Source organism: Hydra viridissima, unplaced genomic scaffold (assembly GCF_058129835.1).
Source record: "Hydra viridissima isolate aposymbiotic clone 2 unplaced genomic scaffold, HvirCarnegie_v1 scaffold_1, whole genome shotgun sequence".
NCBI classification, from domain to species: Eukaryota; Metazoa; Cnidaria; class Hydrozoa; order Anthoathecata; family Hydridae; genus Hydra; species Hydra viridissima.
The window spans coordinates 18,835,322-18,852,145 of record NW_028324300.1 but is presented as its reverse complement, the minus strand read 5'-3'; the positions used below and the strand labels follow the sequence as shown (position 1 = coordinate 18,852,145).

General features: G+C 28.4%; 1 protein-coding gene across 9 annotated transcripts in view; it reads right to left on the bottom strand.

Moving 5' to 3' along the window:
• LOC145180945 (NACHT, LRR and PYD domains-containing protein 9-like) overlaps positions 1–16,824 on the bottom strand; it is a 137,245-nt gene that overhangs the window by 8,405 nt on the left and 112,016 nt on the right. The window contains exons 2-7 of one of the 9 annotated variants that reach the window (XM_090076249.1): positions 16,633–16,743; positions 13,556–13,639; positions 13,425–13,501; positions 9,734–9,770; positions 6,907–8,238; positions 4,456–4,482 (exon numbers count right to left, since the gene is read on the bottom strand). The exons of 2 other annotated variants lie outside the window; for them this stretch is intronic. In XM_090076249.1, the coding sequence (XP_089932375.1) occupies positions 4,456–4,482; positions 6,907–8,238; positions 9,734–9,770; positions 13,425–13,501; positions 13,556–13,639; positions 16,633–16,743 (1,668 nt within the window). Of the gene's footprint in view, positions 1–2,237; positions 2,381–4,455; positions 4,483–6,906; positions 8,239–9,733; positions 9,771–13,424; positions 13,640–16,632; positions 16,769–16,824 lie in introns of those variants that run through there. 6 more of the 9 variants (XM_090076254.1, XM_090076250.1, XM_090076248.1 and 3 more) reach the window with 6 other exon arrangements.

Sequence of the window (16,824 nt, the reverse complement as noted above, 5' to 3'; positions counted from 1 at the left end):
AATTACTTTGATGTTGTGGCTTTTCCCTGAAATAAGAAACATTTGTTTACACATTTTTAAATAGTCGAAAAAAACTTGGCCAAAGCAATAAAAGATACTTCAATACAAGAAAAAAAGCACAACAAGGTTATACATATTTGATTTAAATAAAAAAAACTTGATTCTAGCATTTACTTTGAAATTATTTTATAAATTACCAATTAATTTTGAATTTACAATTCTAAAGTAATTTTTACAATATGAAAAAAAGTTTTTATTATATCCAATATTTGTTCACTCATTTTAAACAAAAACAACAAAGCAAACCTGTGGGTTTAACAACTAAAATATAAAGAGGTTTTTATGTGTTTTAAATTCAGAATAATTAGAAAAAATGCCTCTAGCTATGTGTATTCTTCCCCATATTTTATACAAACTTGGACAAAAAAAGCACTCTTTTTGCAGACAAATTACACACAAATGTGAAGTCTAACAACCATAGAACCCCATATCCAATAGTCACATGATGTTGTTACTAAATTAGTTACTTGATGTAACTTTGAATCTTTAAAAAGCATAAAAACCACAAAAAGCTGCTATATTTTGGCCGTTTTTTCAAAGGCGAGATTCCTACTTTAAGAGCTTTATCTTTGCACAGATAAAAGATATCTTGCTTCTATTTTTTTTGCCTGAAAGATAAATGCCAAGGCTTCATTCTATTAAATTTTGAAACTTCCATAGTCAATAATAAGGTTAAAATAAAAACGTAAAGCATCCGTTGTCTCTTTTTAAAGAGGCTTTTAGTGCCATACCCTATACTTTAGGTCCCTGTACACAAACCACAAGTGTTAAAGAGCTGATTTTTTGTCAGGTTATAGCCAACACATATATGTGAAGAGTTTTTGATATTTTTTAAAAACTCCATAACCCAAAAGTGAAAAAAAAACAAAATAGATTTACGACGGGGCTCCAAGTGCAAAGAGTTGCGCAAAATGCTATAAACTTTAAATGTGTTTTTCTCCTTTGGCTATAGAGATTAGATTTTAATTTTTACATCTGGTAATATCTGAGACCTTACAGATTAATGCCCCATCGGTCGTTTTTTTGGTCCTCAAAATTGAGGTTGGGACCATTTTTGGATAGGTGTGTTTCTGAAATCTTTTCACATAATCAACACAGTATTTTTTTTTTATGTTCGAAAAAAAAAAAAAAACAACTAATTGTTAGAAAAGTTGAAACATAAGAATCCGAAACTTTTATGTTTGAGGAAAAATTGCATCAATTGGCCTCAAATGGACTCAATTTTGCCATATTTTTGTTTTCCTCAAAGATGTGTTTAAAGTCCTATTTCTACTTAGTGATGCATAGTGCAATTCTTAAAGGCTTGTTGTAAATATTAAATGTTGCTCCACATAAGGATTGCTGAGACATGTTTAGAATGAAAATTTTAATTATATTTCAATTATATACATTTATTACAGTGAATACAGTTTTTTCTTGCATGTATAATTATTAGAATTAGAATTTGATAGATAATTTCTATAATAAATAGTGTTTATCTTAAACTATACTATTTATTACAATAACAAAACTTTTTAAAACTTTAATGTTTGTTGTTAAATAATTTTAGGAAGTCAAAGAGTAATGGTTCGTATTAAGAAAAGAAATCAAGGAAGCATCATTAAACCATGCACCTATAATTGATAAGCAACTTTTAAAAAACGGCTATTCTCATAGCCACATATTGTTAAAAACCTATTTTAGCATCAGAACCTATATTCTGCATTTGAGGGGAATGTAACCTCTGGAGTATTTATTTTACTTTTATTTATAATAAAATACTTATGTTATTTCCTTTTTTATTTGATATGAAAATATAAGTTGGAGACTAAAAATGCCTGTAACCCCTAAAAATGATAAAATGATATATCAGACTTAGAGTTTCAAATATCAAAAACTATCGGTTTTATATCTTTTTAATCAAAAATCGAATTAGTACGGATAAACCAAATAAAAAACCGGAATGAAACCGGTTTTAAAAAAGACCGGACTTTTTTTTATAAATATATGTATAAATAAACAATATCTCATAATTGATGCTTTGTTAAAAAATTTACTTCAAAATGTTAAACAGTTCTCTAGTTATAAGGCTATTTCCTTTTTTTCCATCAGCGCGACGCATAGTGCGGCGATGCTCTCTTTTGAACAACGTCCGTTCGCTCGAGTTTTTTGAAAATCAAGTTGAGTGATGATTTAGTTGTAATAGAAAACTCTAACTCACGTTTGAAGTTTCCGGGGAAATGTAGTTTGCAATCCTTTTTTTCGCTATAATTTTCATCATACACTTTATATGTTCTCAGTTCTCCTGAGAGCCTTTATATTCTTGATATTTTCAGTTCTCCTGAAAACATTAGGTATTCTAAATGTTTCCTGTATATTGTATATTACAATTGCAAGACAACCACTACATCTCTATCGACAACATTTTTCAATCTTATTACAAAAATAGATTTTTCTTCTATATATAGGGTAGTGTAGGGCGGGGCTAGTTGAGCATAGGGACAAGTTGGGCAACTAAAATATCTCAAAAACTTCGCATCAAATGACAAAACATTTAATGGATGAAAGATAGGTATATATAATTGTTATACAATGCGCATCAAATGGTTGTTGGGCCGCGGTCAAGTGAGATGAACGGGCACTTTTTCGATTTAGGACCAAAAAAGAAAAAAAATTTTTTTGCTATTTTTTCTTAGGTTCTTAAAAAATCATTTATCTGGCATCACGTGTTGATATTTTACCCATTTATTTGACTTTCGATTATACTTAGCATTATAGCTTTTGCGTCACCTAATCTTGTCAGGGTAGGTTGAGCAGGTTTGGAAAAAATTAGTTAACAAAATTAATTAATAAAATTAATTAATAAAATTAGTTAATAAAATTAACAAAATTAATTAACAAAACTAATTAACAAAACTAATTAACAAAATTAATAAATAAAATTAATTAATAAAACTAAAAAAATCAATTAACAAAATAATCAAAATAATTAATAATATTAATTAACAAAATAATCAAAATAGTTAATAAAATCAATTAACAAAATAATCAAAATAGTTAATAAAATTAATTAACAAAATAATCAAAATAACTAATAAAATTAATTAAAAAAATAATCAAAGTAACTAATAAAATTAGTTAACAAAATAATCAAAGTAACTAATAAAATTAGTTAACAAAATAATCAAAATAATTAATAAAATTAATTTACAAAATAATCAAAAGTTCAGAGACAAAAATTTTAACTCACTAACTTTATTTTTAGCTTACCCCATACAGCAGCTCAACTTACCCCGCTGGGATGAGTTGAGCTGCTCAACTTTCCCCGCTGGGGAAGGTTGAGCAGCTCGGTAAACTTTAGGGAATATTTTCTCAAACAAATCTAAAAACGCTTTTCCTTCTAAAGCAATTTTTAGCAGATAAATTTTCTTTTTAATTGTAAAAAAATTATGAAAACTCAACGCAACGTTCAAGATATCTATAAGATTTAGTAAAAATTGCTCAACTAGTCTGTTTATTCTTTTACTTAGTTTGTTATTGGAGGAGCAGTTTTTGACATAGTTGCTAAAGCGAATACCGTGGATGCTATTGTAAAAAATGAATTTTTCTTTTTAAATATTTTGAGTGTTTTATTTACTTATTAACTTAGCCCTACAACTTTTGATTGGCTGTAATGTTTTCCTAGTTTTTTAATTTTATATGGGTTTTCAAATATCCAAAATTTAAGTCCCTAAAAAAATGAAGGATTAATTTTTAATTAAATATTTTAAATGATTTTTGTAAGATGTGCCAGGTGATAAAATTATGTTGGCACTTTTTTTCTGAATGATTAAAGAAAAGAAGATTTCTTTTGAAGAAAGTTTCAATAGCTGAAAAAAGTATGGGAAAATTTGAAACATAAATTCTGCTGATCTTGCGATTACAAAACATTTCGCACAGCTCAGTTCGTTTAATCGATTTTACCCGAAAACGTTTCTAAATGACGTCACTTGCTTCTTTTGCCCTCAACTGCTGGCTCCATCAACCACACCTTACAGAAATCATTTTCTTTGTAAAACATACGGAAAAAATTCTTCTCATAAAAATTTTTACATTCTCCTTTACAACCATTGAAACTTTCTTCAAAAGAAATTCTTCCCGTGTTTTAATAGAAAGAAGATAACTTTTAGCCAGAAATGTTCAATGGTATTTTACAAATAAGAGTAGTAACGTAATCGAATTTATCAACCAATGAAATCATCAATTATTTGAATTTATCAACCAATTAAATAATCAATTATTTGAATTTATCAATTATTTTAAATTTGTTGCCAGTGAACGAATCGAAGAAATTTTATCGAAAATAAAGCAATCAAATTTTCGCATTGAGTAATTGAAAATTTCCATTAACAAATTGAAATAATAAATAATTCTTACCATTCGAATAACTCTTTGGTACCAAAGCTAATAAAAAAAAAAGGAATGCACAATGTATAAAATATTCTGCTGAGCACAGGAATTTTAGTTAAATCATTTTTCTCGATATCTGTAATAAAATCTAATTATAGATTTTGCATATACACTACCGTCCGTAAGTTTGGACGCACCTTACAAAAATAAACAAAACGCGTTTTAACTCATAAATAAAATTAAGAGTGTCTGCATTGGTCTCATCATAAAGTACTGTGAGAATAAATAAAATAAACAGAAATATTTTTAAGCGATATCCACTTGTATTGTAAAATAAATAAATTTTTAAATAAGATTTTTTTTTATTTCGTCTATTCTCATTATTAGTTAAACTTTTAAGCTGAGTGTGTTATAAGATTTTATTTTTCTATTTTAAAAAGTTAATAAATCTATAGATTTTGAAAATAAATGATTTGATTGATTTTCAACTATCAGTCTATGGTAAGAAAATTTTTAACTTTATTTCTCATTTTTTCAAATTAATTATTTTATTTTAGTATTCTTATAAGATTCTCTATTTAAAATGGCAAAAAGAGGGCAGATAAATTTAGAAAAACGTATAGCATTTGGACCCTTCATAATTTAGGCTTTTCTAATCGAGAAATTGGTCGACGCCTCAGCATTTCAGAAAACAATTAAAAGTAGAAACGGGGTCTTTCTGCGATTGTAAAAGAGTAGGGAGACCTCGTTCTACTACGAGAAAAGAGGATAAGTACATAGTAATTAACTCTTTACAAAATCCTAGTGGCACAGCGCCAGATATAGCAGCTGATTTTAATGAACATCATACCAAAAAAATAATTACAACGACGGTAAAAAGGCGACTTCTTGAAGTAGGGCTCAGAGTTCGTGTGGCTGTTAAAAAATCACATCTTATGACCTTCCACAAACAAAAAAGATTAGTCTGGGCTAAAGAACACAAAAAGTGGACGGTAGAAGAGTGGAATAGAGTACTTTGGTCAGACGAATCAAAGTTTGAGATTTTTGTGAATAAAAGCCGGTCATTTGTTTGTCGTCGGGTTGAAGAAAGAATGTTGGAGCAATGTACTATGCAAACAATTAAGCATGGAGGTGGGAATATAATGGTTTGGGGTTGTTTTGGTGGTGGCCAAGTGGGATCAATCGCCAAAATTGACGGGAAAATGACAAAAGAAGTCTATTTAAAGATTTGAAAGAATATGTTTTAGTCTGTGGAACCGAATTATTTGGCGAACGATTCGTGTTCCAACAAGATAACGATCCTAAACACACTGCTAAAGTGGTTAAGCAATATTTAAACGAAAAACAAGAGGAAGGATTATTGAAGGTCATGGATTAGCCTCCGCAGAGTCCTGATTGTAAACCAATTGAGTTATTGTGGGATCATTTAGATCGAGAAGTCCGAAAAACTCCAACGAGGGGTAAAAATGATCTTTGGGAGGCAATCCGAAACATATGGAAAAATATTGATGAGAAATATTTTTAAAAATTTATTTATCACATGCCACGTGTCTGCCAAGTGATAGTCAAAGCTTATGGTGGCCATTTTGACGAAAAGATGAATAAAATAAAAACATTTTGTTTTATAAATAATTTTTCATACTATTATATATTTTTTTATTAAAACTAGCAAAAGAACATAAAGTTATCGATTTGTTTTATTAAAGTCACAAATCAAAATTATTCTGACACATTTTTCTCTTAATATTTGTAGTTGCGATAGATGCGTCCAAACTTATGGACGGGAGTGTACATTCACAAAATACAAGAGTGACAAAAAAAGATAATACCTCATTATCTATAATTTTCACATAACATTTCTATTTTTGTATTTTTTTTTTTTTTTTTTTTTGTTCAATTTTGTTTCAATTAAGTTCAATTGTTTTTACTAAATGAACTTTTAAATAAACAAGTGCACTATTTTAAAATTGTGCAATTAAAATGCGGCAATCTTTAAACTAAAAAAACTGTTCGTTAGAAGAAAGACAAGTTAGACGCTTAATTAAATAACAAGTTTGCATTAAGAATCTAATCAAAATCTGCGATTGGCATTTTAAATACTTTATTAAACATTTAAAATGTTTAACAAAATACTTCTTAATTAATGGTTGCAGTAAGTTAAATTCACTAGTTCAATCAAATCTGAAAAAGTATGACGTCAGTCTCCTCTAGGGCTACATCATGTAATATCTTGTTATATCTTGTATAACAAGAAACCTCACAGGTAAAAAGTTTTTGTCAAGTTAAGGCACCAAAAGTTCTTTATAATTAAAAATAAATAAAGGCAAACAAAACTAGTACTAATTAAAACCATAATAAACTAATAATGAAAGCTCAAACAAAATTTCAGAAAGAACAGTAAAAGAATTTTACTTACATTCTGTTTTTAATGCAGAATTCAATAAAGATATATTTTTTCAACATTTTAAAGAAACTTACCAAGTAGAGCATTAAGCAATGAACCCCTTCCTTCTTTTAAATTCTTCAAGTTTGCAAGAAATTTCACTAAACAACTTTTGTTTTCATTTGCCAGACCGCAGATCATAGGCCAACAGCTATGCAACTTTTTGTTACTGATAATCTCCTCAGGACTCAAATAAATGTGTGCATACACCGAAACACAAAACTCCATTAGAGTGAGGTGAGCAAACTGATATTGATAACCAAGTTGTGTTTCAACTCTTTCAATGAAACCCAAAAATTCGTCTTCAACTTTACCATCGAATATACCTTTCATTTCACCTTGGGAGAAAATAATTTTACCTTGATTGAGTAATTCATATGCAACTTTACAAACTCTTAAAACATGTTGCTTGTTTCTCTTTATTTCCATCATTTTGTAAACTGGTTTATTGGTTTTACAAATATGTTTTTGAAAAAAGTATAAAAAAATAGAGCAATACAACTCAGTCATAGTGTTGAAAAAATAAGAATCACTTGCAGCAATAACTGCACACATTGCTGATAAATAAAAGGGAACAGATGCCATGGCTTTAGCAAAGTAAGACTCTTTAAGAACACTTTTAATGGCTTCTTTTTTGTTGTCAAATTTTTCAATATACTCATCTATGCTGTTGTCATTAAAACCCATTATTTGAATAATTAACTTATCTGTATATTCTTTTACTCTGTCTTTGTATTTTAATATAGCTCCAACTCTTCCAGCAACAACACATTTGTGTTTTTGAACATTTAATGCTTTTGCTAATGCAGTAACAATGGGTTGTTTTCCTGGATTACTGGGATTATACTTTATTAGTTTATCTAAGTAAGCAAACTCATCCAAACCATCTACCACAAACAGAGTAGAAAAATGATTAAAAACATCCAATTTTTGAAAAATATCTTCATAGAAAATACTTAACAACTCATTTATGTCACTGTAACTTTGATGTTGATTTAACTTTCTGCATTCAAGATAAAGAACAAGATCCACATTTTTCCATAATGTACCACTGGCCCAGTCAAGTAAGCACTTTCTGAGCAAACAAGTTTTTCCTATTCCAGCAATACCAGATATCAAGAGTAAGGGTAGTTCCTGTGAAAATACTTCATCAAACGTGATTGGCTTATAGGTCATTTGTCTCTTAAGATATAACTCTCGCTCAGCAATACATATAGTATCTTTTTCCACTTCATCTGCATCAACTACAGTCAATTCAATGAATTTATTTAAAAGTTCAACTTTAGGTAGAGTTTTTACTAAGTGCACAATTTCATCCATTTTCCTATAAGTTTTATGATAAAACTTTTTCAATGCTTCACGAATTTCTGAAAAAAGAGTAAAAGAATTTTACTTTACATTTCTAAAAAAATTATTTTCATTTTGTTTTTAATGCAGAGTTCAAAAGATTCTGAAAAATAAAATTAATTTATGATTTTGTTATTTTGTGGAAAATCCATAAAAAGTCCATAAAGTTCATTCTTAATACAAATTTATTTTAGTAAATAACTGAGAATATTTGGCAAAGGTGACTTTTATATAAACTGTTATCATTTTATATTTTGTATATTGCATTTACACTACCTTTTTTTTTTACCAAAATATATATTTTATTTTAAATCTTATTCTTACACTTATTCTTTTAAGTAAAAGAGTATTGTAGATATTTAAGTTAAACAAGTCTATTTTATATATAATTTATTTAGACGTTTACTTGTTGATTATTTATTACAATATTAAGTTTAAAATTCCTTGATAAAATAGTTATAACACTAATAACACTTATCATAATAAAAAATAATAATAATAATAATAAAATTAATAATAATAATAATAGTAATAATGTTAATAATAATAATAATAATAATAATAATAATAATAATAATAATAATAATAATAATAATAATAATAATAATAATAATAATAATAATAATAATAATAATAATAATAATAATAATAATAATAATAATAATAATAATAATAATAATAATAATAGTAATGAAAAACTAAGTAACTAACTAATAAAAATAAACTGATTTATTTTAACATTTAAATAGCTTCTATGCTTAGAATTTTGATTGGCTTCTATGCTTTGAATTTCTATGTTAGGAATTTTTTAAGGAACTTTATTTTGTGCTATTGATTTTGATGTAGAACATCTCTCCAAGATTATTTGACATTATTCCCATGCATCCAGATTTGACAACATCATTAAATTTGGACTGGTTAGAACTGCAGTGTTACAACTGAGATGTTACAAATACAATTCTTTTCTTTTCAACAGGGTAAAATTAACATTTGAGAAGATTAAAGTAATAAAAACAAATTCTAGCAATTCTAGCTTTGAACTTGGGGAATTCATAAGTAAAGTAGAAAAAAAATTCTACCATGCAGAGAACAACAGTTATCAAGAGAACAACGAAATCATTAATCGTTTGAGAATATTTGACTCTAATTTGAATTGTTTAAATTTGTCAAAGTTACCCTAGGTTCCCTAATAGCTGATTTGAAATTGGTTACATTTGGATGGGAATTATGCCACTAAATCAAAAAAAATATATTTAATAGAATTATTTTTTTTTTTTATATTAATTAATTAATTTTAATAGATTGAATGGAAACACTCCTTGTTTGAGTTAAAATCAAGTCCTTAGTTATCAAATTAAAATAAAAACAAAAAAAAAACAAAAACAAAATAAAAAACAAAAAAACCAACAAAAATAATATTTTGTTGATGTGATCTGATGTTTAAAAATATTTAAACAATATTCAAACAATAAAATGTTGCACAAAATAACTTCCATATAGCTAACAACACCTTACTTTCTTTTTCTTCAATGGATGGCCCATTATTTTTTACCTGAAAAAATAAAACTTTTTAAATATCCTCTTGACTTTTCCAAAACCAGTTGTTAAAACTTTTTACTTTGAAATAATTATAGTTAAGATAATATAAAAAATATAATAAGAAAAATAACATAGTGAATACAATCATACTTTACCGCTTCACACTTGTCCAAAAATGAGAATAATTACTCCGAAAAGCACCGGAAAAACCCTTTGGTGGGAACAATATACACACCTTCCTGATATGAAAAATCCAAAAATTGAAATCTTTTATGACCGTCCGAGAAAAAAAATTCAATTTGAAGTTTTCGGCATTGTCCAAAAAGTTTGCAAAACGGTACAATATGTATCTTTGGAATAAAAATCATAAAAATAAGTCAGAAATTGTATTAAAAACATTTTGTTATTATAACGAAGCCCTAATGAGTAATATTTAATTCTAAACAAGTTTTTGTAATTCCAGGAAAAAGCAGTTTTTGTCAAGTCGTCAGGTTAGAATTATTTTGTTCTATCTCCAATTTTAAATGTTGGGGAAAAAATGAATGGCTAATTTTACTAAGTAATGATTACTTTTAAAATAGATTTTTTTTTTTGAAATTTTTTTTCTAAATAGTTTCTTTAAATATGAATTATTTAAAGAATAAGTAATTATTTCTTAAAAAAGTAATTGTAAAATTTTAAATAATTTTTACTTATAGAAAAAAATCAAAAACTTTCTTTCAAAGTTTAAAATGGGAGATAGAACAAAATAATTCTAACCTGACGAAGTGTTAAATTCTGCATGACAACTTTTTTTAAACTTCAAAGCAAAAATGCCAAATTCTGTTAAAAAACATGATGACTGTAGGAAAACAGTTTGTTTCCTGTGTTTGAACTAATGTACTCGAGAATTGACAAATTTTTTGATTGAACAAATCAAGAAATCAGTTTCATTCACACTTGACTTTTCTGACTCACGAGTTCCAAGTGGAATATGCAATACCTGCAGGGTTCTTTTAGGAAAAAAGTGCAAAGGTGAAAATGTGGCTCTCCCAAAACTTTATGATTTCACAGAAGTCCTAGTTAGACCAGAGACACGTGGTCAGCCTTGTGATTGCATTATTTGTCGAATTGGTCATTTGAAAGCACTTCAAAAGCACCCTTTGGACAAATCAGAATCTCCAGGAGCTTCACAAAATCAAAGATGTTCAGATTGTCTGACACTTGTTGCAAGAGGAGTGTCACATCAGTGCAATCAATACACCTTCAGAGAAAAGCTTAAAGAACTTGCTTCAAAGGATCCAAAAGCCAGTAAACAGATTGCATCGACTGTTATCTCAGCAAAACAGTCCTCACCTCATGGAACTGTCAGGATTGCACAAAGTGGTTAAGGCCGTCTCATGCCAATTACTCCAGGTAAAAGGAATCTTGTTTAATACTTCAACAGTAAAAGTACTACATAAAATGTTTTGCATTTTAACAAGGCTACTGTTTTTTAAGTGTCTCAATTTGGTGTTTTTCAAATTTCTTTCCTAAAGGTCCTTCAAGCCCAAAGAGACTGTTTGGTGATGTGCCACTTCTACGAGCTCAAGATCTTGTCTGCATACAAAACAACACTGGACTGTCAAACAATAACATCAAAAAACTTGCGTCTACATTAAACCAAGTCACAAATGCAAAAGTTGTTGAGCCAAGATTTAAAGAAAAGTTTCTTGATATTGGAAAGCAATTGGCAGACCACTTCTCACACATATACATATCCATTTCAAATGACAAGCAGCAGTCCAGAAAACAACTTGTGGTTCACTGCAAAAATCTGTCTGAGCTACTGAATGATGTCTTGTTGCAACGTCATGTTCAAGGTGACCACTTGGTGAAGTTGGGCATCGATGGTGGAGGTGGTTTCCTTAAAGTCAGTCTTGGCATTCAAGAAGAAGAAACAAGACTTCCATCCATTTCACCACCAGGCAAAAAGGCTGTGTTATTTCAAACACCCAGAGACAGTGGAGTTAAGCGCCAACTTCTCATTGCAGTTGCGGAGGATGTTCCTGAAAATTATGATAACCTCAAAAGCATCTTGTCTTTAATTTGTCCAAGTGGAGTAGATTTTTCTTTGTCCTGTGACATGAAGTTAGCAAACCTTGTTTGCGGGCTTCAATCCCATCCCAGTTCTCATCCATGTACTTGGTGTGATGCGGATCACCGTAACTTGTCACAATGTGGAAAACTTCGCACTTTTTTGGCACAATAAGAAAGTGCTTTGCTTCATTTCAAGATTCAGGTCTGGACCACAAGAAGGCCAAGCAGTTTCAAAATGTTGTTCATAATCCACTCTTACATGTGCATGACTCTACTTTTGTTCTTGACAAGATCCCACCCATGGAACTTCATCTTTTACTTGGTGTGGTGAACCATTTGTTTAAAACCCTGAAAGAAACCTGGGATAAAGATGATAAATGACCAAAAGCACTTCACATCAAGCTTCAGCCATTTCATGGAGATCAGTTTGCTGGTAATGAGTGCCGAAAACTTTTGAAACATGTTAATCTTCTTCAAAAACTTGCTGAAGAAGACTCAGCATTCCAAGTTTTTCCATGGATTGATACACTCAGAAAGTTTGATGTAGTTGTGTCCTCTTGTTTTGGTAATCAGTTGCAGAGTAACAATACTGAAAAAATCACACAGTTCAAAAATTCCTTCCTTTCTTTGCCAAAGACAAGTGTGATCCCTAAAGTCCACGCCGTCTTCTTTCATGTCAAGGAATTCATTGCTCACAGGAAGGAATATCTTGGCAAAGACAGTGAACAGGCCACAGAGGCATTGCATCACAACTTCAGGACACATTGGGAAAGATACAAGATGCCAATAGACCATCCAGAATATTTGCGAAACCTACAAAATTGTCTTCTTGATTTCAACAGCAAGAACTTGTGAAAGCATTGGCTCCTCTTGAAAACCTGTTGAAATTTTTCAAGAAAATCATCATTTTGAATTTAAAATTCTGATTAAAATTAAAGGAATGCACTGTTTGTTTTTTGAATTTAATATGTGGAAAGTGCTGTAAAGAAATTTTTGATTACATAAAAAAAAATAACCTTGTATTTATTGAGAATAAAAAGTTCAGAAAAGCAAAAATTGTTTTATTATGATTCTCAAAGCAGTCAACATACAATTTCTGACTTATTTTGTGATTTTTATTCCAAAGATACATATTGTACCATTTTGCAAACTTTTTGGACAATGCTGAAAACTTCAAATTGAATTTTTTTTCTCAGACGGTCATAAAAGATTTCAATTATTGGATTTTTCATATCAGAAAAATGTGTATATTGTTCCCACCAAAGGGTTTTTCCGGTGCTTTTCGGAGTAATTATTCTCATTTTTGGACAAGTGTGGCTTTACCAGATACTAGAACATGAATTAAAAATATTTTTGAAAAAAAAAATATATATAATTTTTTATTTGTATATACTAATTTTAGTTTTGCATAAAAAAGTTAGAGATTAGGGGAGGAGGAAAGGCCATTAATGACTTGACAGTCAATTTTTTAGAAAATTTTGTAAACCATTATACCATTATGGTAAATGGTGAAAAAGTAATGATAAGTATAATGCATAATATATATTTTGTATACTCATAATTATATTTTAAGTATGATAAAATATAATTATGAGTATACAAAAAATACCTCATAGTCATCAGCAGCTGAGTAATCATGAAGGGCAGCAATTCTTGGTGGTCCTGCATTATAAGATGATGATGATGATGATGATGATGATGATGATGATGATGATGATGATGATGATGATGATGATGATGCAGGTTGTGACAAATTATGATCAATTGGTAAAGAAACAGCTGTATTACCACATTCCAAATCAACTTGAGCTACCAATGGTTTACCTGTAAATAGATTGTATGCTATTTACAGTTGAGTGTTATATTTACACGTGAAAAAGTTTCTGGCCCTGCAATATAAATTGACATAATGTTGAATGTTTACATTAAGTTCATATATAGTGTTATATTTGTTCATATGTAGTAACATTATTATTTTAAAATACCATTGTGGATATGCTACTTAAAAGCATATACTTAATATTGCTGAAACAGCTAGTAAATAGCTACATCTTTTCCAAAGATAATAGCCAATGACTGTTTAAATACAAATGTTTTATATAAGTAAAATGTTTTTATCTGTATTTCAAGAAATATAATTTTCAAGGTTTTAATTGAAGGTTTCAGTAAGTTCATGTTCAGCAATCTGCAAGTTTGTTACTTTGCTTACTTCTTTTCAACCCATTTCTATGTAACTTAACTTTTAGATTTCAACAAAATCTCCCTAAAAATCTTCAATATGACTAATCTGGTCATTGTAGTAACTAGCTAGCAAGGATATAAGTAAAGAGAAAGATGAAGATATTCAGTTTAGTTAAGAAAGTATAATATTATTGATGATTGTATTATGAAATGAAGGCAGACTAATTATGGAGTTCAAGACAAAATTGTTTTGAATTCAAGAAATATTTATGAAAAATTTTTAACTAACTTAACAGTTAATGCATTTGAATCCATGTAATTTCTTTTAGTTTTCTTTTTAAAACCTGTAAAATACCGCAATAAAAACAAAAAAAGCATTCAAAATCAAGAAAATAATTAATACCCACTATAAAAAAATTAACTTTCAGGCTGCACAAAAAACCTGAGGATGGAGTTTGCACATGTAATAAACAAAATGTTTTGCAAGTTCAGCCTCAAATTCTCAAATAAGATAATTATATTATTTTAAGCAATTAGTTACAACAGATCAATGTGACCTGATGAACACCAATCCTGTTCTACAGTTTATTAAATAAAAGAAAAACCTCAATGACATAGCAGTAAATTGGTTTGCACCTTAATTACAAAAAGTTGGTGATTTTAAAATTGTAAAATGATACAACTTAATAAACAAGCAAAGTATCATAAATCCAGTAGTTAGTTGTTTCAACCCAATTGAAATCAATTTGTGTTTTTTCAAATAATTTGTGCAACTATATTTATTAATAATATTTGTTAGTAATAATAAACATTGTTTGACATAACATTAACTTACAAATTGGTTTACTATTTTAGTAAAAATATCAGCAGAAGTGAGTTAACAAATCACATTTTTACAGAATGTTTTTGAAAAGATTCCAAGAATGTAAATGGTGTTTTTGTAAGAAATCATCAATTACCGTTTGTAAAAGGTTTAATAAACAAAATTTAAAACTGAACAGAACTTGATATTGAACAATAAAACCTAAAGAAAATCAATTTGTGCATAAAATACTTGCAGCAAAATAACACTGCTACTCCCTTTTTTGTTTATTTACATGAGCTAGAATACCTAGCTTCTGATTTTACTAAATTTGGCATATACAGTGGTGATTGCAGAAAAAGTACACTTAACATTTTTTTTCATTAGAGCTAATAGTATTTCTTTCTTTATCAGGGATATAAAAAAAAAGTATTAACTAATATTTATTAGCTGTAAATCATAAGAAAAAAAAACATTTTAAATGGAAGTACTACAATCATTTTTGAAAAGTTTACAAAATTCAGCAAAAAGCTATGATCATAGAAATAGCACATCAAACAAAAAGTAAGCCTGCTTAAAAGTCTACATCAAAACATTACAACTATTACTAATTATTTGTTAAGTAGCCTTTATTCTTTATAAATGCGGCACTTTTTGATGATATACTGCCAACAATCCTTCAACATAGTTAAATAGTAGTGGCATTGCAAACTTTTTGAGTTTCCCCTCATATTAACGTATTGTACAAATTATATAACAAAGGCTTGTTTATCTCATAAAGCCACCCCAATATTGCACCATAAGGTCTCAATCAAATTCAGATCAGGACTTTGAGGTGGCCATTCTAGAAAATCAATTTTACTTTCCTTGAGCCAAGGTTTTACAGATCTTGCAACTCACCATCTTGTATTCATCAGATTGTTATCTTGCCTCATAGGATGCCAAACATATACTTATCAGTCAGACTGGAAGCAATTAAACTTTGATTCATCAGTATATAAAATATTTTTCCATAAGGAAACATTTTTATTTAGAAAACACTTTTGCAAACCTTAATCACTTTTGCTAATTTTGTTTTAGAACAATGGTTTCTTCTTTTGAGATATAGCCTTAAAGGCCAGCTTCCTGTAAACAATGACAAATGGTTGAGGCTGACACTACCTGATACTGTTCTTCAATTTGGTTTTTATTTTATGAGAAGTTAAAAAAAGATCTTTTTTAGATATCCTAACAATTTTTTAATTCATATTAGTTGAAGTTTTTCTTGGTAGTGATATTGTAATTTTCAATATTTATTACAGCTTTGAAACAACTTTACAAAATATATCATATCTACATGTTTTATCTAAAAATTACATTCATTAAATAAACCTTTGCTTAATCTTTATTTAACCAAAAAAACACTTTTAAATTGGCATTTTAACATCAAATATATATAAATATATATATATATATATATATATATATATATATATATATATATATATATATATATATATATATATATATATATATATATATATATATATATATACAAAATGTACAAAATATTTTGCTTGAAAATATTTAATAAAACAGGGCATTTCATGCTACTTGTTTTTCAACAATATGACTTTGTCTATAATTTAAACATGATTCTAAAAGTTGACTGTGCTCTGTCATTTAAATACATCTATTCGTTTTATAGGTAAAGATTATAAGGAAAACTATCAATATTTTTTAAAAAAAAAAGATCACTAAAATTGATAACCTAAAACAAGTGCTGTAACTACTTCCTCTTAAAAACTAAAACTTCTTTTAATAGTAAAATAAAATTCTGAAGCATTTCTCTTACTTTCATGGTTAATAGAACTTGCTGGTGACATGTATGTTGTTGCTTTCTTAGGTGTCAACAATTCTTTGCTCTCATCATCTGCTCTAATACAGCAGGTGTTACCCATAGAAACTAGTGTGCCAAAAGCAAGAGCATTCTGTATTAAAATCAGTAAAATAACAAGCAAACTATCTTTATTACTTATAACAAATC